The following is a 24,326-nucleotide window of genomic DNA, read 5'->3' as shown; positions in this document are numbered from 1 at the left end:
ACGTGGAACAGCAGTTGTAAAATGCTTGAAATAACTAGCAACATTTTTTTTTTCATGTACAGGCATAAAGCCTGATGTTTGTTAGGTGGGAAGGAAGTAGGAGGTTTTAATGTTCATGCAAGGACATTATGATATTGAATGTCAGTATGACATTAAAGAAAGTTCCCTGCGTGGAACTGAGATTCAGCAGTTGTTACTCTAATGCTGGAAGTAGTTGTAGTAACAGTGGTGGAGTAGTGGTAGAGTTGTAATAACACTGATGATGATGATGATGATACTACTGCTACTGGTTTCAAATTTTGGCACGAGGCCAGCAGTTATGGGGAAAAGTGTAAGTTGATTTCATCGACCCCAGTACTCAACTAGTACTTATTTTATTGACCCCGAAAGGATGAAAAGCAATGTCAACTTTGGCGGAATTTGAATTTAGAACAAGCCACTAAACATTTTGTCCAGCATGCTACCAATTCTGCTAGCTTTCCACCCTAATAATAATGATAATAATAATAAGAATAATCCTTTCTACTATAGGCACAAGGTCTGAAATTTCTGGGAGGTGTATAGACGATTATATTGACCCCAGTACTCAACTGGTACTTATTTTACCAAACCCAAAAGGATGAAAGGCAAAGTCAACCTCAATGGAATTTGAACTCAGAACATAAAGATGGATGAAATGTCACTAATCATTTTGTCTACCTTAAAATTTAATATAATTCTTTCTACTATAGGCACAGAATCTGAAACTTTTGGGGGTGGGGCTATTCAATTATATCGACCCTGGTGCTCAACTGGCACTTACTTTTACCAGCACAAAAAAAAGGATGAAAAACAAAATTGACCTTTGTAGAATTTGCACTCAGGACATAAAGCTGGAGAAAAGGCCATTAAGTATTTTGTACAGCATGCTAATGATTCTCCTCGCCTGGCATCTATCTTGACTAAAAGACTGAGAAAACACCGTTTGGCTAAAATCTAAAATGAATGAAAATTAAAGTTGATCTTGGTGAAATTTTATCTCTGGAAGTAAAAAGCTAGAACAAATACTGCAGGCTATTTCATCATCCATTCTCATAATTTTGCCAACTCATATCAACTGTGCTATCTATTATTCAAGATGTGTGTGTGTGTGTGTGTGTGTGTATGTGTGTGTTTAACCCTTTCGTTACCAACCCAGCTGAAACCGGCTCTGGCTCTGAGTATAAATGTCTTGTTTTCATAAGTTTTGAATTAAAATCTTCCACCAAACCTTACTCACAATTTATGTTCCTAACACCAGCTGAATGATAACTTAGTTATTTTACTAAATTCTTTGTTATATTTAAAGTAATTGAAAAAGACATAGAGCATCCCAAAATAAATACGGTAACGAAAGGGTTAAGAGACTAAAATCCAAGAACACTAGTAGCTATCTTTATTGGTAAAGTTAAAGTTAGTTAAAGTGGTATTTTATTGCTAGAAGAGTTTCTTGTGTTTTAGACCAATTCCTTCTTTGGGGAATGGTAAAAGGTTCTCTTCATTCTAAATCCATGCAGAGATGTAGTTGGGAGGAGGGTTCAATTCCTTCTAGGTATTGGTGTGAAAGGATGCAAAGTCTTCTCTTGCTTATCGTGCTTGTTAATTAACACGAATGCACCAAAATTGTCTTTATTTCCTTAGATACTGACCTTGTGGACTAAGAATGATGTAAAACCTTTTCTCACTTTTCTCACTTTCCAAAGGAAGTCTTTTGTATCAGGGAATTGAAGTTATTTTTCTCAAATGCATACAAACTTTAAACACATTACACCTCATATGTGTGTATATATATATATATATAGGGAGAGAGAGAGAGAGAGAGAGAGAGAGAGAGAGAGAGAGAGAGAGAGAGAGAGAGAGGCAATTATGCAGATAAATAACAGCATGGGTTTGATATACAAATTGGTCCCCCGTAAAGACATCAGAGTTAGAATCATTTGAGTGCTATTAAGTGTTTTCTATACTGAGAATCTCTGGATCTCATAGGTTGACTATGTGTGTGTATATATATGTATGTATGTATATGTGTACGTGTGTGTGTTGAAATTTATTGGACTGGGAGGTGAATTAATAATTAGAGCCAATGTTGTTTATTCTTATTAAAACAATCCAAGAAATGGTATTTTAGCACATTCCAGTCCTTGAATATTCCAGTAGGTTTATCTATGTCTTTGTCTCTACTTTTGTCAGCAACACATATAGTATTTTGTTTATTTTTTTATATACAATCTTTTTGTTTTCTGGTACTTTTTTTTTGTATTTGCTGCTGGAAACTGGTATCGGTATAATAAAGAATATTTTTATGCTGCCCTTACACTAACCATATTTCTACGTTCTTTTTATGACTTATGACTTTGAATAGATTGTTGATTTTTGCATATATGTATATATATATATATATATATATATATATATATATATATATGTAATATAAGGTTGCATGTTTGCAAAATTATGTTACGATATTAATATGAATGTCACTAAAAAACTAGTTACTGAAAATAATCAATAAATGGCACTGGTAGATAAATAGTATGATATTAGTTCAATGATATTGTGAAAAACCTCTCTTATTTGTTCTTTATATGTTCCCTTCAAATAATAATGATAATGATTTTGAGAACACATTTTCAGCTCTGATTAATTTCTTTTAGAACTAAATACATCTGTGACACATTTCTTAAATTTAATGTAAAATCACACACACACACAGGCACGCGCAAATGCATGTGCACGTGCACACACACACACACACCAATTAAGCAATTAAAAAACATTCTATTATTAAATTGTGGGTATGTTAAAACTGTAATTACACTTAACTATCTAATGTCTCCAGAGTTTGTAAATCTTCACTTTGCATTTAACAAAGCAAAAATTTACCAGTTTCTAATGACTTGTAACTTTTGGAAATTATTCTTAAATTAAGTAACTTTTGAGAAATTAAGATGTAAAAAATAATATAAGAAAACAAGCAAAAAACATGATTTACTTATTAGGTTATTTGCATTCCCCTAAAACTCAGAGTTATGTTGGCTGTCAGTTAATGTAAAGCAGAGGGTCATTTAGTTTGAGAACTGCATTTGTAAATGTCTGAGGTTTCATTTTAGAATTTTGGGGGGAGAAATATTATTATAGAATCTTCTCTACTTGTCTTACAGAATGATTAATTTCTTTTCCATTAAAATCTATCAATATTTTCATTCCTCATAATTTTAATATCAATTTAAACTCTTCCCCATGCTTGCATGAGCTTGTTAGGTTTCCTCTAGCACCACTTGTTGCAACTTCTGGCAGTCCTTTGTCATTACCTATGTACAAGTTCAGCCACCTGAGATCAGCTTTCATAATCCCTTCTCCTGTCTTCCTTTTCCACAAGTTCTTTTCACTTAAACCACTTGGCACCTCTTTATCCAGTTGTCATTCTCCATATACATGACAGATCTTTCCAATGCAGCTTTCCTCTTCCAAACTAAATTTAATTAATAGTACACTTGGGGTTTTTTCTCAGCTTATTTGCATTCTATCATTCATGCACAGTGATATACATCTGACATGTGAGCTCTACTTGGTTGCTTGACTTGCTAAAAATTGAAGCTAAATTCCTTCAAAACAAACCCTGCTAGAGCAAAAAGATATCCAAAAACTAGTTACAGGTGAAACTCCATTAATTGTAGGTGTGCATGACCAGTGTTGACCTGGCAATAAATGAACACATCCAGCAGGTCATGCTCACCTAATTCTTTCCCAGCCCTTGTTCAGCCTCCATATTCAAGGCCCATATTTTTTAGCAGTTCATGTGGCTAACTGCTATGCTAGTCATTAGAATGACACCTTCCTATCCTACCTGATCAATAATGTGAATGACAAGCATGTATCTTGATTCACCAGATATTTGCGACATCTGAACTTCTTTTCCTGCCTTTATATCCTTATTTATATATAACTGTCAATTTCACTACTTGGCTCCTCTCTTGGGTCTACTTTGAGTGGTTCATCTCACTCAGGCATGCTCTGTGTTCAGCAACATTTCCAGATAACATTTCCATGCCTCTTCTTGTCAGTATCGATGGCAAGTACATTTCTATTAGTCTAACACACAATTTTAACCAAAGAAATCTGGAACACCTCACACTTCTGTTTCTCTTATTGCAGGACATAATTTCAGCTTCTTTTTGTGCTACATATACCAGATGGCTAGCTTCTCTTTTAACTACCTGAAATTGTTCCTTCCTCTTCACTTTTTCCAGTCCTGTCTCTTGGCTTTTATGGTTCTTTTTAATATATCATTCTACCACTATGTCAATTTTTTTTCTGGTGTAATACTTGCTTGGTCCCCAGATCTGGTCTGCTGGCTGTTTTGTAGGAACTTCCAATTGTCCCCTATGTTACAAATCTTCTCCTCCTGCCATCCATGTCCACCTACATACAATGGTTCTCAAACTGGCATGCCCTCTATCATCCCACCAAAAATTTTGGTGAAAATATTTTTTGCTAATCCTTCTCAATAATTTGTACCCATATAATTCTTTTATCACTGTAATATTTGACAAACGTATAAAACATCTTAAGTTTTATTAAGTATAACAAGTATTATATTAATATTAAACATATTAATTATAACAAGTAAATAAAGGCTACAAGCTGGCAGAATCAGAGCATCAGAAGAAATGCTTTGCAGTGTTTCTTTCAGTTTTTGATGTTCTGAGTTCAAATCCTGTGAAGTTCAACATTGCCTTTCATCCTTCTGGGATTGGTAAAATGATAGCAATCAAGAACTGGGACCAGTAGTATCAACTAACCTCCTCCCTTCAAAAGTTGCTCGCCTTGTGCCTAAATTAGAAACCATTAAATGTAACAGTTTTCTCCCTTTTCAATAATCCCCAGCATCCTTCCATTAGAACCCCATGAGACCCACTGAACTAATACTTCTTTGACTCTGTGTCTGGTCATTGGATCTTTCAGCTTTCATATCTTCCTTTCCCATATTGTTTTGCATTTGCATCTTTAAGTTCATCTAGCTGTTATCTTGATGTCATTAGTCTATGTTGAATGATGGGGTACACACCTCATATTCATAACATGCTGTCAATTCTTTTTTTATTTTTCTGGTGAGTATGAAGTCTATTTGGCTTGGGTGTTTGTCCCAATTTGTAGGTGATCTATTGCAATTATAAATTTGGTACATGCTTTTATTAAAAAGTAAGCTGTAGATAGAATAAATTTGTTTTATTAAACCAATTGAAATTGAAAACAGAAGAAAGAGTAGAAACAAGATAAAATTTATAGTCTTTCATTTATTAAACTAATTGCTTGTGAAATTTTCTAAAATAACTGCTGGTAGCAAGGTATAAATCATCATTCTGAAAAAAAAAAAAGATTTATATATATATATATATATATATTATATATATATATATATATATATATGCCCCAGCATGGCCACAGCTCGTGAGCTGAAACTAGATGAAATAAAAATAAAATAAAATAAATTATTTATACATATATATATGCATATATATATAATAGTAAAAATGCAGAAAACATAAATACCATGGATATATCATATATTATGATGTTTATACATCAGCATAGTATTACATACATATATATATATTTTATATATATATATAACAATAAGATTTACATCCTTATATTTGTGTCTATTGCCAGAAAATGTTCTTTATCTTGTAATTGCAGCAGTATTATTTACTGAAACCAGGTCTGTTTCTTTCTATTTAAAGTTTGTTGAATAGCTAGTTTCAAATTTTAATCTATCTCAAGTAGATTTAGAATGGATGATCTACCTTGGTATCACAAATTTGTTGCATTTTCTCAAACTCGTTGTGAAATTATATTTTTATTATTAGAATGTTAAGTCAGTGAATTGAACACATCCTGCCCCCTTTTTCTTTGAAATATGTAAAAATTTACCAAAATTTCCTATATCATATTGATATTTACTTGAATGTCCTTAAACTAACCTTATTTGTTTTATATGTCTTTTACTGTTCTATTCACTTTATTCCTGTTAAATCTTCTTCTCTTTCCTTGTGGCATTGTTTTTTTCATTTACTAATCTATATCCCACTCATACGAAAAAAAAAAAACAGGAAAAAAAAAGAGCAAAAAATAGTTTCAGTCATCTATAAAGAAAGACTTCAAGTTTGATGCAATATTCTAGCAGTGCAGAATTTTGGAGGAAAATAGATTAAAATGCTTGAGGCATTTGTCTTGAAACATTGCCAGTATTTCCATACCTTGCAAGTCTTTAGGATTATAATAATTTTATTTATCTAGTGTATTTTAGAATAAAGCAGTAAATATTTATATAAGTGTATATATATATATATATATATATATATATGTTTATGTAATATAAATATATAAGTATATATGTATATATATGTGTGTGTGTGTGTGTAATATAAATCAGTATATATATATATAATATATATATATATATATATATATATATATATATACATATTAGAGAGTATAACTCCAAACTTACAGGGAAAATTTCAATTTAGTATTAAATCAAATTTCACAATATAAATATATAAAATATAATTTAGAGATAAAACCACTATTATGCATACAAATATACATAAACAAATACAAATATCAGTTTCTAGTCACCCCAAAGTTAGAAATATAGCAATTTATGTTCAGAGCATTTAAATTTCTTCAGATATCTTTAATTTTCTAATCTTAACCAATATATGTAGTTAAGTTCCAGAATTGCTTGATCACCTTTCATTGAAATACTTATCATACTTTAAAACTATTTCCTTAAATACAGTTTTTAACCAATAGTCTGAAATTTCTTAATGTTTTTCTACTTGCAATCACTCTTTGTTTTCTCACCTTTTGTTTCTTTGCATTTATTTCAAATATTTTCCTGCCATAGTCTTTATTATTTCTTTAAATTCATTATCAGTCCAAAAATTGAATAATTACAACTCTGAGTGTGTACAGAATGAAATATATTTTGATTTATTTGAAATTATCATTTGCCAGGATTATCTTCCAAAATACAATCAATGAGTTGTTTAACAGCAGAAAAATATTCAATTCCAATTTTTGGTGCGTAGATTTCTAAATATAAAATATCTATATACACACACAAACACATATATATGTATGTGTATATATATATATATATATATATGAAATAATATCATTATTTTTAAATGTGTGCTGTGTGTTCCCTAACTTGCAAGCTTTTAGTTGCATCATCAAAGAATTTGTCTTCATGTAGTATGTCTAGAGCAAAATGTAGTTTGCCAAAGGCAAGGAGTTGTGTACCTTGAGCCAAACAGCTTTATAACGCTCATCTTTCACTAAACTAGGAATAGAGTTGACCTTCCATAAACAATTGTCAATTATAAATTGCTTCAAACTGATGTTTGTTAAGTTGCTTCATCCTCATGGTACCAATTTACTGCATTGCGGAGTGTCTGCTAGGTAGACTGAATCACTCACTTAAGAATGAAGTGCTTGTGCAGCATTAGTGACCCTTCAGTCATTTATTCTCTATCTCTGTCTGGTCTCTCTCACCCTCTCCTCCTCCCTCTGTATATGTGTGTATATGTATATATATATATATATATATTATATATATATATATATATATATATACCCACATTCATACATGCATGTATGTATTTATTTACCTGCCATCTCTAAAGGGCACATGTATTAGATAGGTGTCCTTTTACCTAATATCCAGTGTGAAACTGACTGGCAAGGTTCACTGTAATGGATCTCTAATACTATGTATGTTGAAATATTGCTAACCTTGATGGTATTTGTTTAATCAGTCTTTCTAACTGAATATACTTACAGTTATTCAATTACTGAATTACATACAACATTAACCCCAGGACAATAATTTACATTATACTTGTAAGCAAAACCATGAACTGGAGATAAACTTGAGTCTTTATGTTGGTTTGTGATTTATGGATCAATTAACTTGGCATAAATGATAGCAAAAATAACCCAAAATAGATTATTCTCATCACTGTAAACAGACTTTATGGATTTAATATATAATCGTTAATAGTTTTCCTGTTCTTTATTTTGTTTTGTAAGAAAGGTTGGGTTTTTTTTTTTCTAACTACAAATCAAAAATTTTGACTTATGAAATTGAATAATAATTATTCAGCTAGTAAGTAGTGATTGATGAAGTATATTTTGATAACTAAACAATGAGGGGAGAAAAAAAAAAAAAACTGGCTGCGTTTTGTTTTTTCGATTTTCCTCTTTATGCTTTATGCATAAATTTTTAACTTAAATATACATGTGAAATATGTATCAGACTCTAATTCAATCCTTATGTTACCTTGCTTTTGTTGATATACACTGCTTGTGTTTCAATTAATTTTGAAAATAGTGAAGAGTTTTATAAAATAACCTTATTGTCATTATGCTGGGTGTGGAACAAGAAGATTTAATGAATGGTTTTAATTCAGATGATTTTTAAAACAAGAAGTTTATAATGTAGAACCAGGGATGTTCTCTGGTGGCTTGGTATCAGAAGTGCTAAAACAAAAATATTTGGAGGATATAAAAAAAAGTTTAGTAATGTTACACTGAAATTTACTAATAAAATACATCATACCCATGAAAAACCATGTTGCACAGATATTAATATATAATCCTGTGTATGGATTAATATATGATACATGCATATTGATGAGGACCATTGCATCAAAAAAGAAGTGTGAGCTCTAATTGTGTAGGGTACCAGTGGAAGGGGTAGACCCTGGAAGACATGGGACCAAGTGGTGAGAAAGGATCTTCAGATGTGGGGGTCTCACTGAAGAAATAACAAGGGACTGGGAGATGTGGCGATTTACTGTATTTGATAAGGCATGTCAAGCTAAGTAGAGTTGCTGTCTTCCACACATACAGGCTTGTCCTTTCAGGTGCTGCTGCCACTTAAAAGCACACGTGCCAGTGATGTGTTAATGCATCTACCCCAGTGCTGCATAAATGCATCAGTGCCAGCGGCATGTAAAAAGAACCCAACACACTCTGCTAAGTGGTTGGCTTAGGAAGGGCATCCAGCCATACAAACTATGCCACAACAGACAGTTGGAGTCTGAACAGCTCCCTGCTAGCCTGCTCCATATCAAACTGTCCAGCCCATGCTAGCATAGAGAGCGGACATTAAGCAATGATGTTGATGAATCCTGTTGGTTCATTTTCTGACCAATATTTGTATATGATTCTAATAAATAAGATTAATTGAGGATCAAGCATACTTATGTATTTCAGGTGATAGACTGACTGTAAATACAAAGAATGCAGAGGGCGATCATTAATGACAAACAGTTATTCATCTTTGATTCTCTCTTATGTATCATCATCATTATTTTTTAATGGCCACTTTCTCATTCTTTGTTAACATGGGGTGGTCAGACGTCACTAAAGCACATTTTCTACAGCTGGATGCCTTTCCTATTGCCACCTTTTACTTGTTTCTATGTAAGGTAATATTTCTCCATGGCTGGGCATGTTTTCATGGAAGGCTGAAAACGAAGGGCTTCACTTGTATGACAGTAACAAGCGATGTTACTGTTATACATGATGTTAAAACATGGAGACACACACACACATTCTTTCTCTTTCTCCCCTCACACACACACACACACACATATATGACATGCTTCTTAATTTTGACATTCCAAGTATAAATAGTCTCATAGTCATAGATGCAATAAAAATGAGATTTTTTTGTGGCTCATGTTTTTCTCAAAATCATTAATGATTACACATCTAAATGTTTGAAATGAATGTTTGCTAATTGGATTATAACTTTTTGGAATCTATCAACCTGATCAATAGAAATAAAATGTCTTGAAATAGAAATATCTACACTACATTTTGATTGATGTGACTGCCAGTCATTATTATGTGCTTTATTCCTGAATGTGCATTCAACAGCAGACTGTGTTAGAAGGTGTCAAATGCACATGGTCTTTATTTCAACCATAAAAAAAAACAAACAAACAAAAGTCATGATAGTAGAAGAAAAATAAGTAAATGTTAACTTACGCTCAAATAGGCTGAATTGTACATGTATCCTGGAACGCAAATCTGATGAAGGTATATGTAAGAAAGAAATTAAAATACTGGTAGCCATGGCAAGAATGTCCATGGAAAAGCTTAATAACATCTGGAGCAGCAAAAGTGTCCCAATTTAGTTAGAAATAAGGCTAATGTGAGTGTTCATTTGACCAATAAGAATTTCTGGTTGTGAAGCATAGACTCTGAAAAGATTTAAAGAACATGCATTTGTGGTGTATAGGAGAATGTCAATGTGTCTTACAAGGCCCTTTGGTTAAATGAATAGGTGTAACAACAAATAGATTAAAGATAACCCATTGTGAACAAAATGAAAGCTCATCTCTCATGGCCATATACAAGGAAGTAGAGATCTGGATAACCTTATTATGGAAGAAAGATCAAGTAGATCAAGAGGCAGGCAAAGAATGAAATGGATGGACAATAATACAAACAGGTTGGACAGGAGTTGCAAGGCAGCTGGAGAACTCCTGCTTCATTGGGAGAATTTTTATTGTAGTGTCATTGAATGCATGGCAGGTATATGATAGCATTAGAACCAAGAACCTTTATTTTTAAATGAAGGCTAAGAACCTCAGTGGCCTGGTGGATAATAATGTTATTACCCTCAGTTTGAAAATGAAGTTTCCTGTTTCAAATCCATTCTGCTGTTAAAGACACATTCAAGAATAAGGTAGAAAATGATGGCTCAAAGATAAGATCAGTCAAAACTTGTTGAAAGATATATTTCATTTCTAATGTTGAGGTTAATAGTTAAAGAAATTTGAAACTCCAATTCTTCACTCAAGCACAGTCCTGTACTTTGAATACATCCAGTTGATGGCAATCAAAGATCAAACTGATCAAAACATAGCTTATAGATTTAATACTGAATAATCTTTCATCTTAATGATATAAATTAATTGAACGGACAATAATTTCAATTAGGAACCAAAATTGTGTTAAGGATTCAAGAAGCTTAGTTTTTCTTTTTTTAATATGCAACCCATTGATAAACTATATATAGAAACATACTTGTTGTTTTCAGTTGAAGAATTAGTTATTAGTTATGTTTTAAATTAAATCAATTATAGAACTAATTATTAGGTATCTTTTAAATTAAAGCAACCATTGAGCTAGTTACCAGTTAGGCAGATGTTAAATGATAATGATGATGACTAAAACAATTAAAGATTTAGGAACTATTTCTCCTGTTTTCTTATAAAATTACTTCCATTTAACAGCATAGGTGTATCTCTAAAGCCAAGTACTACAAGTAGGCTGAACATACATAACCCTTTCATTACCATATTTTTCTTCAAATACACTGCCTTTGTTTCAATTAATGGAAATTGATGAAGAATTTAGTAAAATAACTTTTGTCATTATCAAGCTGGTGTCTGGGATATAAATTAAGATGAAGTTTTTATAGAAGTTTTAAATTTAGATCACTTTAAAACGGAATTTGTGTCGTAGAACCAAGGGCTGAATCAGGGAGGTTGACATAAATAGGGGTTTAAATTACAGGATTAATATAGTGCAGCTTTTAAGTTCTTTAGCATTCAAACCGGCCATATCTGGCCAAAATATTTAACCTGTTTTATATTGAAACTGACCAGATCTCTTCTCTCACCTTAGTCCTACAATGTCATTCTAAAACTAAAAAATCACATCACTGAAATCTCTAAACTACAAGATAATGCATGATTAATTCAACCCATTTTAAATAAACAAACATCACATTTGACAGAATAATCTGAACACTAAAGGGTTAAATCCCGTTTGGGCCAGCTTTCTTTTCCTCCATATACTGATAGAGTACGTATCAGATGTATATTAGGATCAAATCAATCAAGTATCTTTCCTTGCATATGAATAGCTTCCAAAATTGGAAAGAACTACTAACCATTGATAAATCCCTGTTTTATAAGATTACTTTTCTATTCAACTGTTTGTTAATATTTTTCTGATAACCTGACTGTTCTAACGCTTTTCTAGAACTGTTGTTTTTGCTGCTGCTGCTATGATTATTATTATTATTATTATTGTTATTATTATGCATGCATGCATGCAGCATATTTACCAAGTGGTTGTTTATTTTATGGCTTGAACCCTTATTGTTTTTGTTTTTGTTTTATATTTTGTTTGATTTTGTTTCGTATTACGTGCATCATCTGATAAAGAAATAAAAATGTTAGTTGGCAACCGCATTGCTATTTGTAAACACTGAACTCTGTTGATTCCTAAGGCCATGACTAGATGTAAATTATCTATAATTCAACCTATATTGATTGACTGACTTATATGTTCTCAGTGTTAAATTACACACACAGACATACATATATATATGTGTGTGTGTGTGAGTATGTATATGTGTATGCATATATAATAGTGTAAATGTATTTTATGGTCTTTTTATTTAAATTTCATTTCAAAGATCTTAAACAGATATGAAATTCAAAGGATCTTGTGTCCTTTAATAATTTGTACAGAATAAAAGTAAAAGTTTTAGATTCAAATAAATATTGTCAGGTATTTTTCGTCATATGTATATGAAAATTACAAGGGATTAAATTTTGTATCAATTTAATATTTGTCAAAAAGGATTCAGTTAGTTTTGATGCACAATATGTAAATGAAATTTTAAAAAAGAAAATCAAAATTCCTTTACAATCCGGGGATTTTAGTTTTGTTGATATTTTTTTTCATTTGAAATCCATAAAATGTTTGTAGTATTTCTCTAATCATTTGTTTATTAACTTTTTTTTATTTTTAGGTAAAAGAAACCAATCGTCTCTCAAAACAGATACACTTTCTGACAGTGGTTTAGTAAAGGCATGCCAAGAAAAGCATTCCTCCATATCCCTTACTGATCCCATTATTAATACAAATAAGTGCCTTCAAAAAATTGATGGACAAGTTAACGAAGCCTTCTTAATTGACAGGGAAACTCCGGAAAATTTGTCCCTGGAAAACTGTCACAATCACCAATCTGAAAATATAAATTCTGCCCAGGAAAGTGAAAATACATTATCTGATTGCTCTGAAGTTGCCGAAGTTATTCCTAACAATATTGATACAGTATTGAGTTGTTCAGAATCTGGAGGGTGTCATTCAAATAATGTTGACTCATTATCTGCGTCTTCAGAACGTTTAGAAGTTGTCTCGTTAAGTAATGTTGACACTATGTCAAGTTGTTCAGAACCTTTAGAGGTTATTCTGCATGACGATGTCATATCTGTTTGTTCAGAGCCAGCAGATGTTTCAAAAGATTCCAATTTACACTCCAATTATTCAGACAATTGTACATCAGCACGAGACTTGGTTTCCAACAACAGCAGCAGTGCCCTATCAAATAGTAGTGATCTCAACAAAAAAGAAGATAAAAGTGATTCGTGCATAGACAGCCCGACTGAGGCCTCTCAAGACAATAGTCTTGGCCCTTGTTCTTCATCAACCATTACAAGTGAAAGAAATTCAACTGACGAACAGATAACAATACTTGAGCTTCTGAAAGAGGAGTATGCTAAAACAAATCTTGGGGAAAAAATTAAAGAAGAGGTGATAGTGGAGGAGGAGGAGGAGGAGGAAGAAGATTCTGAAGTGAAGGATGAATTTGAATCTGATTATTATCAACCACCCCATAGTCCCCTCCATAATCAAAAGTCAGCTAGCGACCCAGACATTCATCAAAGTGTCATTAGTCGGATTAGGGGCACTGAGCTATCTCTTGGTGAGACATTAACAGAAGGCACAAGTAGTATTGGACCAAAAAGTAATGTCTGGTCACAGACTTCAAACACTGGGTCTTCTGCCATATCATCGTCATCATCATTTCCTGAACTTTCGCGGATATACAACTTAAAATATGATACACCGAGGCTTGTGCCACCTGTAGGGAACAAAACTTTGAAGTAAGTAGTTTTTTTTTTATCCTTTCAACCCCTCTTTGTTGTATTAAAATTTTCTACAATCTGTTCTTCTTCCTCAAGTACATTTACTGTTGATGCTCAAATATAAGATGAACCTAAATACAAGTAACCTTTGGTACATTTCAGGAAATTCTACAATTATTTAAGTCATCCTGTCTGTTTCTGGAACTCTCTGCCAAAATAAAATAACATTTCACGTGAACTCTCTTAAAACTCAAATATAAAGCAATCTGTTTTAATTTTTTTAATGAATTGTATAAACTACAAGTTATATTTAAACAGATACAATATTTATGTGTATTTGTTATTGTTGTTTAACCCGAAGTCAACCCTAACCAAGCAAACTTGTGGTCAAATGTACTCCAGCTGTAACAGTCCCATCTTTTTGTAAACCAGGGAGTGCATTGTCTTTATTTTAGAAAATATGGTGTTCTATGAGTAAGAATTAGCTGTTTTTTCTAGCAGATCAAGTGACTGTGTAGAGCAGTGCTTTTCAAACTTTTTGCTGGAGCGGAACCCCAAGGAAACATTCCACTGGCTCGAGGAACCCCTGTGCAATAATTTAATAGTCTTATGCACACATATCTGCACAGGAGAATTAAAAATTACTCCCGATTTTAGCAGTTTTGTAACTTCTTGCGGAACCCCTGGACTGTGCTGGCGGAACCCTGGTTGAAAACCACTGGTGTAGAGTCTGAATATGTGACTGATAACATATGCTTATACTTTTGAATATATACATTGTTTATCATTGACATTCAAATAAATGAGGCAAACTACTCTATTATTATATGGTGTAGGTTACTTAAGCAGATGATGGTTATAAGGAGTTAGAAATAAGCTCAGGAACTTTTGGAATGAAGCAGTTGTTGGATCACACCTTGAAAATTAACACCATCAAGTGAACTGAAGTAGGATTAAGACATATAAGAAGTACGTCATTGTGAAGAGTGTAACGCACACTGACTTGGTAATGACAAACATGTGCAACGGCTTGTGCATGTTAAGAGTAATTTGTTGCTATTGTGCAAAAGTGCCATAAGTGTAAAACATTGCTGTTTCAGAAAATGAAAAAATAGTTTCTCCATTCCATTTCTTTTTACATTTGCAACAGTTTCAGCTTAACAATAATACTTTGTTGGATGCATAAAATTGTAACTCCATGCATCTCTTATTATAAAAGGCAGATTTTATCTGCCTCCCTTTGGGAGTTATACAAATCTACAATATAGGATTTCTTCAATTACAATTTACCTTGCATTTTTAAGAGTACAATGCATCGCGTCATGCCAGGTCCAGTTTTTAAAATTTAAACTCCAATTAAGCAAAATTTACAGAAAACTCACATTCTGGTGTGTGTGTCAAATGCTTTTCTTAGTCTGGTTTACAGCACACGCAAACGCACACACACAGTGGGCAACGAATAAAATGAAAGTAATTGACTTACTGTAGTGAGTGATTCTTTCACTCTGCCTCCCACTTCCTCTTTCAACACATAGACACGCAAATATATAAATAAAATTGTAAGCTAACGTGCGTGTGTGTGAGTGGGTGTGTGTGGGTGTGCGCGCGTGTGTGTGTGTGTGAGGTTGCGTGTGTGTGTGTGTGTGTGTGTGCGTGTGCGTGAGTGTGTGACAGGAAAGTTTTTTACGAGGAATATAACACCTATATCCAAGTAGCAGAAAGATAAGACAGTAAGGTGTGATTTGAGGGAGATTTGGCTGCTATTTCTACCATGTCTAGCTGCCATGTAGGGGTCTCCCTCATAGGCTCATACATACATATATACATAGATAAGACAGTAAGGTGTGATTTGGGGGAAATTTGGCTGCTATTTCTACCATGTCTAGCTGCCATGTAGGGGTCTCCCTCATAGGCTCATACATACATATACATAGATAAGACAGTAAGGTGTGATTTGGGGGAAATTTGGCTGCTATTTCTACCAGGTCTAGCTGCCATGTAGGGGTCTCCCTCATAGGCTCATACATACATATATACATAGATAAGACAGTAAGTGTGATTTGGGGGAAATTTGGCTGCTATTTCTACCAGGTCTAGCTACCATGTAGAGGTCCCCCTCATTGGCTCATATATATATACATACATAAGACAGTAAGGTGTGATTTGAGGGAGATTTGGCTGCTGTTTCTACCAGGTCTGTTAGGCCTTCTCATGTAAACTCAAGCTTTCTCATGCCTTGAACATAAGACCAAAGCAGAGAATGTATTCTTTTATTCTTCTGCTTTTTCCAGCCATTGGTCTGTGGCCATGCTGGGGCAATGCCTTGAAGAATTGTACTTTAATGAATCAACTCCAGTTTTATTTTTGTAAGCATTGTACTTATTCTATCTGTTTCCTTTGTCAAACCACTAGGTGACAGGGATGTAAACAAACCAACATTCGTTGTCAAGCAGTGGTGGACGACAATCACAAGCACAGACATGCACACACACACACATACATGCATACACATATACACACATACATACATACATACATACATATATATATATGTGTGTATATATATATTGCAGCCTGGAAGGTGTTTGTAAGCCATTTAAGAAACACACAAAAACTGTTACATTCACTTCAACATTAAATTTAATTTGCCAAAATATTTTCGTCGCTTTGAGACCGCGACCTGTTCACTGACAAAAATATCGTGCTAACAGGTCGCGGTCTCAAAGCGACGAAAATATTTTGACAAATTAAATTTAAATGTTGAAGTGAATCTAACGGTTTTTGTGTGTTTCTTAAATGGCTTATAAACACCTTCAACGCTGCAACTGTTTTCGTTCCAGCACACGATCTCAGATCAAGTCACTTGCTATGCAAGTACATCTCTGTAACTATATATATATTTATATATATATATATATGTATATTGGTAAAAACAGTAAGATAACAAAAGAAAGAAAGAGACCTCAATATTATGTAAATAGAGGAAATCTTTATATATAAAAGTGAGGTTGTATGTCTGTCTCCTACGATTTAAATTCCTAACTACTCCCACATTTTGCGGTGCAGTTTAACCAAAACCGGGTATCTTATAGTCGTGATTCATATCGAGACCGTCTGGGTATTAGCGCGCGTCTACGATGAGTCTACGATTTAAAAAAAATTTACCATCAATTTTTCCCATTTTTAATCCATTTTTGACATATATAAGGGAAGTAACTCTCTAAAATTTATTATTAAATCTCAGAACGTAAAAAGCTACAGTAACACCCCTCCCCCTTTGTGGTTAGCCATATTGAGATGGCTATTATACTTTACATCTCTAAAAATGCTTATATAATTATTTCCCTTACAAACCCGAGCAACGCCGGGCGATACTGCGAGTGTATGATATTTTCAGTCAGAAATATTTTTGCAAAGCCGTCATATATGGAACTTACTACACTTTTGAAAAATGCTAAACTGTTGTACAATTTTCATATCTTGGCATCTGAAGCAGCTGGAGATACAATAGTTTGACCAAAAGAACCGACTATTGCAAGCAAAATTATATATTGAAAAAAATGCATTTGGCCAAATTTGGACATACGACAGTTTGACATAATAGCAATGAATTGTATATGTAAAAAGATATTGTTTGCCAATTGTTTATGCACACCTTTTAATTTACTTTCCACTCTAGTTTTCTTTTTTTAATACTAATGTAATCATTAATATAGGTTGTTTGTTAGAGCATAAGGTAGAATGCTTTTCAGTATTCGTTTTGGCTGTTTTGCTCTTACTTCAGTCCCACTGGTGTCAATTTTGTCTTTCATTATTTTGGATTCAATAAATATAATGACGGTCCAGGGAAGTGGATTGGCAGAAATGCAGAAATATTGGAGTGTTGGAGCAGAAATATTGGAGCGAAATATTGGAAATATTGGAGCGATAGTGTGTAGTATTAATTGTCTGACTTTATGGCTTCATGTTTTGATGGTACCAATGTCTGTGACAATATTGGTGCCCTGTTGTATTAGTCCTTGCATTTCCTTTAGATAACCTTGATATTGTGGAGAAGGGGAGACTTATTTGCACGGACAACTGTTTATTTAACAAAACAAAACAAAACGAAAAAAGATGTGCCATGTAGTGGGACTGAACTTTAAACCTTGTGGTTGGGAAGCAAAGTTTTTAACCACAATGCCATGCCTGCATTTCAGAGAACCCAGATAAATTTCTATCTCATCTAGTAAGTTGAAATCACCATTGGCAAAGTCAGGTTTTAATCTGATTGAATCCAGTCTAATTCAATAACTTTGTAATCTAACCTGATTGGTCAGTTGTGTCAGTAAACATGATTGTCAATTCATTTTGGGCAACACTGTCTATTATGTTATAATTAAACTACGACTTCGATACCAACCTGGCTCTGGCTCTGTAGTACAAAGGTCTTGTTTTCATAAATTTTGAATTAAAATCTTCCACCAAACCTTAGTCACAATTTATGCTCCTAACACTAGCTTAATGACAGCTAAGTTATTTTACTAAATTCCTTGTTATATTTAAAATAATTGAAAGAAACCTAGAGCATCTCAAAATAGATACAGTAACAAAAGGGTTAAGTCATGTAAAATATTAACACGAAGATGAAGATGAAATTATGTCATAGGTTGGATAGTGCTGCAAATTCTGATATTTTTTTGCCGTATTTATTACCAACTGGAAATTTATGATGGAGTCTTTATTATATCTAACTGTTTTCTTCAATTGCTAAGTAAAAGTAGAAACTTTCACCTAAACTGATGCTGGCAAATAGAATAATGTATCAGTCCTAAAACTGGTATTGAATCGCCATAAGATTTCGATCTAGGACCTTAATTATTCAGTTACTATAGCTTTTATTTCAGTTTTATTGTATTTTGCAGAGTTGACATATTAACTTTGTAACTCATTTATATATATATATATATATATATATATATATATATCTATCTAAAGTAAAAATATCTATTACTTAAAAGAATGCCAACATTCCAGATGAAATAATATTTAATCCGTTTCTCTAAATTTTGGAATCTAATTTATCTAAAAGTAGACCATGCTTATTTGGCGTGAGACTTATTGACTCTTGGAAAGGAAAAGTTAGCAAGATCAACTTAGCAGAACAGTTATTTTAATTTTGGCAAATATCAGAATGTCAGAGAAAAATGGTGAAGTTGTATCTGGTGGAATGCTTGGATTCATATAAAGCTAGTTTCTTATAAGTTGGATTGTTTTGACTTGAAAAAATGTTAAGAACACATACACAGGCGCAGGAGTGGCTGTGTGGTAAGTAGCTTATTTACCAACCACATGGTTCCAGGTTCAGTCCCACTGCGTGGCACCTTGGGCAAGTGTCTTCTACTATAGCCTCGGGCCGACCAAAGCCTCGTGAGTGAATTTTGTAGACGGAAACTGAAAGAAGCCCGTCGTATATATATATATATGTGTGTGTGTTTGTCCCCCTAGCATTGCTTGACAACCGATGCTGGTGTGTTTATGTCCCCGTTACTTAGCAGTTTGGCAAAAGAGACCAATAGAATAAGTACTGGGCTTACAAAAGAATAAGACCCGGGGTCGAGTTGCTCGATTAAAGGCGGTGCTCCAGCATGGCCGCAGTCAAATGACTGAAACAAGTAAAAGAGTAAAGAGTATACACATACACACACACAAATATATGTTGTTTATGGATGGAAAAGTGTGTGTGAGGGGGTGGGGTGCTGTTAGCATTATTTATGGATTTAATACGTGGGTGTGGCAGGATACACCTGATAGCTTTACTACTTTTCAATGGACATGTCCATTCTTGTAAAAGGAATTAGTCATATGTAAGGCTGTATCATCAACCAGGCACACACATGCATATACATATGTATCTGATTAATGGGCTTTGTAGTTTGTATACTGGCAAATAAATTTTCGTCCAAGGGATATCAATCAGTTATCAATATTCTGATCAAAAGACAGTTTCATTATCTTCATTCAAAAACTGGATGGATTTTTTTCTGATTGTTTTACTCTGTGGTTTCTGTGGTTACCATGAAAATATTCCTTGTAATAGATTTTGTTGAGTTTAGGAATTTCTGTGAGAGACTTGGCATTAATGGGTTTTGTTTTTTTATGAAGAACTGAATGCTATAGGTTTGCTATGTGATTTTTAACATCCTAGCTGATGTTAAAAATATATATATATATTGATATATATATATATATATATATGTAATACTCATTATCACTATGGACTCCATGTGGGCAGTCATCTAAAAGCTTTTGTTCGTCATGATGCTGACATAAGTTCCTTGGCTTTCCTGATGAGAAGACGGCATAATGCACCCTTTATTCCTTCGGAATTAAGAATATGCAGTCTTCGAAACATGTGTCGAGAATAAAGGAATTTTGTTAAATCGTCGTTCAACTCCATTCTTTCATTTATCTATATGTGTATGTATGTATGTATGTATGTATGTATGTATGTGTGTGTATCTGTTTGTATGTCTGTGTTTGTCCCCCCAATATCACTTGACAACCAATGGCGGTGTGTGTTTATGTCCCTGTAACTTAGCGGTTCTGCAAAAGAGACCGATAGAATAAATACTAGGCTTACAAAGAATATGTCCTGGGGTCGATCTGTGAGACTAAAAGCGGTGCTCCAGCATGGCAACAGTCAAATGACTGAAATGAGTAAAAGATTAAAGAGAGTACCATTCTCCTCAGTGCAGAAAAGGAATGCATCAAAAAATTATTATTATTATTACATAAGACTTGTTGGAGGAAGTAGCAAAAGGCATCTTCAGATATACATATTTTATCCTTATGGAAGATCATGATCATACCTAAAACAAAAGTTGTTGTTGAGTCTAGTTGTGAAAGAACTAAAACTTTTTAGCTCTTTTGCAACTAGACTCCAACACCCTAACCACTAAGTCTGACAGGTTCCTATGTGTTGGAGGCCACATTGTGCTTCACTCCCTTTATTTTGGCATGATTTCTATGGTTGGGTTGCCCTTTCTAATACAATTTCTTTATAGTGTTTTGGGTGCTCTTTTGTGGCTCCAGCATCAGTGAAGTTGCTGTGAAACTTTCAAGACTGAAGACCCTAAAGGTCTCACATGGCTGAGAGCAGAATAGGAAAGGGAACATGCTGATTGTAGGTGAGGTGATGAGAGAGGGTGAAGTGCAATGCAAGGAACAAATTTATGGTCATGAGAGGGTGGTAGTGGAGTGAGTAACAGAGTTGACATGGTTAGGGGTTGGTGTATGGAATGAGCAGGAGAAAAGGGGAAGGGATTAGTACCAGCAGTTAGGGAGAAAGGGAGGGGTATAGAAGGGTGATGAGGAGTGTTGATTAGGGAAAGGATCCAGTGCTCTTCCACATTATAAAGGCAAATGTAGGAGGTGTGACGGGAGGGGAATATGAGAGAAAAATATGAGGGTTGGCAAGAATTCTGAAGCCCCGTTGGTGGGAATTGTGCCACCAATGGTGGAAGTTGTAAAAAAAGAAGTAAAACGGGACAGTCCTGTCGGTTAATACACTGCCGGCATGTTCCGAAGCCCCGTTGGTGAGAATTGTGCCACAGACGGAAGTTTTAGCCTCAACCCAATGGAGGAACGATATTTGGTTTTCTCCAGAAAGTGAGAGGCGATAGAAAAGCTTGCCAGTGGAGGAGACATAACCTGAAATGGACTCATTCCCAGTGGATGTGTTCTGTTCCAATTGAGGTACCCTGATTTGGCACTATCGGAGTGCCTGAGTGACACTTAACGCTGGGTCGGGTGCTGGCGGGGCAGAAATTTGTAAAAGTAAGAGGATGAGTGCCTCATATTGAAAAGGCATATGGCCCATAAGGAAAAAAATTGTAAGAGGCCAAGTGCTTCATTTCAAGGACATAGTGTCATTTGAGGTAAGAGGCATAGTGTCTCATTGTAAGGACCTTGAGTCCAAAAGAAATATTGGTAAGAGGTTTATTGCCTCAAATTGTAAGTTTACAAAAGAACAATGTTTTAGAGAAGCAAAGATTGGTGGATGTTTTTTGCCTTCCCTCATTAATATCATCCTGTTCATCATTCATCTCATCTCATTAATGTCTTTGTCCAGCCTGCAGTTTCTTCATCTGTGTACAGCTTTCATAGCCAATTTAATGAAATAAGAATTCAGAGAGGGTCATGGAAGGGAAGAGATTTGTGGCAGGTGTGGGATAGGCCAGAAAGCGAGAGGTGACAGGTGAATAAGGTATCAGTGATAAGGTGTAGGGAGAGGGGAGTGTGGGAGAATGGTTGGTGAATGCAGTGAAAGTAGTGAAAGAAAGAGAGGCTGGAAGGGACCCTAGAAATGGGAATGGAGAACAGATTATGAATGCAGGGGAAGTATCCCAGGTGGGGTTGAGGTTGCAGGGAAGGGACAATGAAAGAGAAAGGGATAGAAGAGTAGTGGTTGAATACAGTGTGTGGGTGTGTGTGTGTGTGTGTTTGCATGCTTGTGTATACATGTGTGTGTATGTATTGGCTTTTGTTTCAAACTATCCCCTGAAATATAAGGAAATAGAATATAGGTGAAAAGTCATGAGGTTATTGATTGCATATATAGATCACCATTAGCGAGATGAGTGGCACACTTTACTTATTGATATTTCCAGATCAATATTGATATTGATATTATTATATAAATCATTACTGTAAAAGAAATTGTCGTCATCATCATCATCATAACCACCACCACCACCATCACCCTCTTTCTCATCCTTTACCTCATCAGCATCATCATCATTAGTTGCTTATGTATTCATGCATTCGTTCATTTTTGTTAATGAAATGTTTTGGCTGAAAGGAACTTCAAGCTTCATTGTATACAACCATGTGCCCACACACATATATACACCTTCCGGGTTTAACAATTTCAGTTGGGTTTGGACACAGTGATATTGATTAATTTACAGTATAAATGTGTGTGTGTGTGTGTGTGTGGGTGGGGGGTTGTTGCTACAACTGTGCAACTTTGTGTTCATGGATAGTGAAAAAAAAAAAGTTCCCCTCACTGAAAGAGAGAAATAGTTTGACGATATGCTTCAGCTGTTAATACAAATGTTAGTAATTGGTGTGGAAACATTTGAAAAACAAAAATGAAGAGAGAGAGTATTTGTTCTAGAGATCCGAGTTTTTAAGGGAAACATCACCACCACTATCATCATCATCATTGACATCTTTCATGCTTGCATAGGTTGAATAGTTTGACAGGATCCATTGGGTCTGAAAATTACACTGTACTCCAATGTCTGCTTTGGAATGGTTTCTGTGGCTGGACAGCCTTTCTAATGCCAACCATTTTAATAGCCTGTACTGGGTACTTTTTTTTCATGATAGTAGCACTAGTGAGGTCACCATGCAGCTTGGGACTTAGATGGGTTGGATGGTTTGACAGGATCCATTGGGTCTGAGGACTGCATTGTGCTCCAGTATCTGCTTTGGTCTGGTTTCAATGGCTGGATACCCTTCCTAATGCCAATCACTTTACAGGTACTTTTTACATGGTATCAACACTAGTGAGATCACTATGCAACTTGCAAGATTAATATTTCCTGCAATTGAGTGAAGTTACAGTAGAGAGGGAGGAAGTTTCATGCTTAGAGATTAGGAGTTAAACTATGAGAGTAGGAGGTCAGGACAGAACATGTTTCTTACTGTGGAGGGGCTATATGGCTAGTCACATGATGCAAGAGAAGAAAGAGATAAAACTGGTGATAATGAGGTGTCAGTATGACCCCTCAAGGCACAAGGTATGCAGAAATTAGTGTGGACAGGATGGGCAGTGAGGATGGACAGGGTTTGTGAGAGTGTATGGAAGAGTGGGCAATGATTAGAGATGAGGAATATCATGAATGAAGGGCCAGTATTTAGGAATGATAAGTAGGGAAGAGTAGGTGAAAACTGTACTGAGTGGGTAGAGTTGAAGGATAAATGTAATGTATATAGGTGCAGGAGTGGCTGTGTGGTAAGTAACTTGCTAACCAACCACATGGTTCCGGGTTCAGTCCCACTGCGTGGCACCTTGGGCAAGTGTCTTCTGCTATAGCCTCGGGCCGGCCGAAGCCTTGTGAGTGGATTTGGTTGACGGAAACTGAAAGAAGCCTGTTGTATATATGTATATATATATATATATGTATATATATATATATATGTATATATATATATATATATGTAATATATATATATATATTATATATATATATATATGTATGTATATATATATATATGTATATATATATATATATGTATATATATATATATATATATGTATATATTATATATATATATATCATCATC

General features: G+C 34.3%; 1 protein-coding gene across 12 annotated transcripts in view; it reads left to right on the top strand.

Annotated features, from left to right (window-relative positions):
• The window catches only part of LOC115213792 (protein FAM135A), a 299,236-nt gene that overhangs the window by 243,932 nt on the left and 30,978 nt on the right, over positions 1-24,326 (top strand). For all 12 annotated transcript variants that reach the window (XM_036504971.1, XM_036504966.1, XM_036504965.1 and 9 more), the window contains one exon: positions 12,872-14,009. In XM_036504971.1, coding sequence (XP_036360864.1) covers positions 12,872-14,009 — 1,138 coding nt within the window. The remainder of the gene's footprint in view (positions 1-12,871; positions 14,010-24,326) is intronic.

This window comes from Octopus sinensis, linkage group LG7, assembly GCF_006345805.1.
Source record: "Octopus sinensis linkage group LG7, ASM634580v1, whole genome shotgun sequence".
Classification (NCBI taxonomy): Eukaryota; Metazoa; Mollusca; class Cephalopoda; order Octopoda; family Octopodidae; genus Octopus; species Octopus sinensis.
Note: the sequence above shows the minus strand (reverse complement) of the source record. Positions and strands in the feature narration are given on the sequence as shown.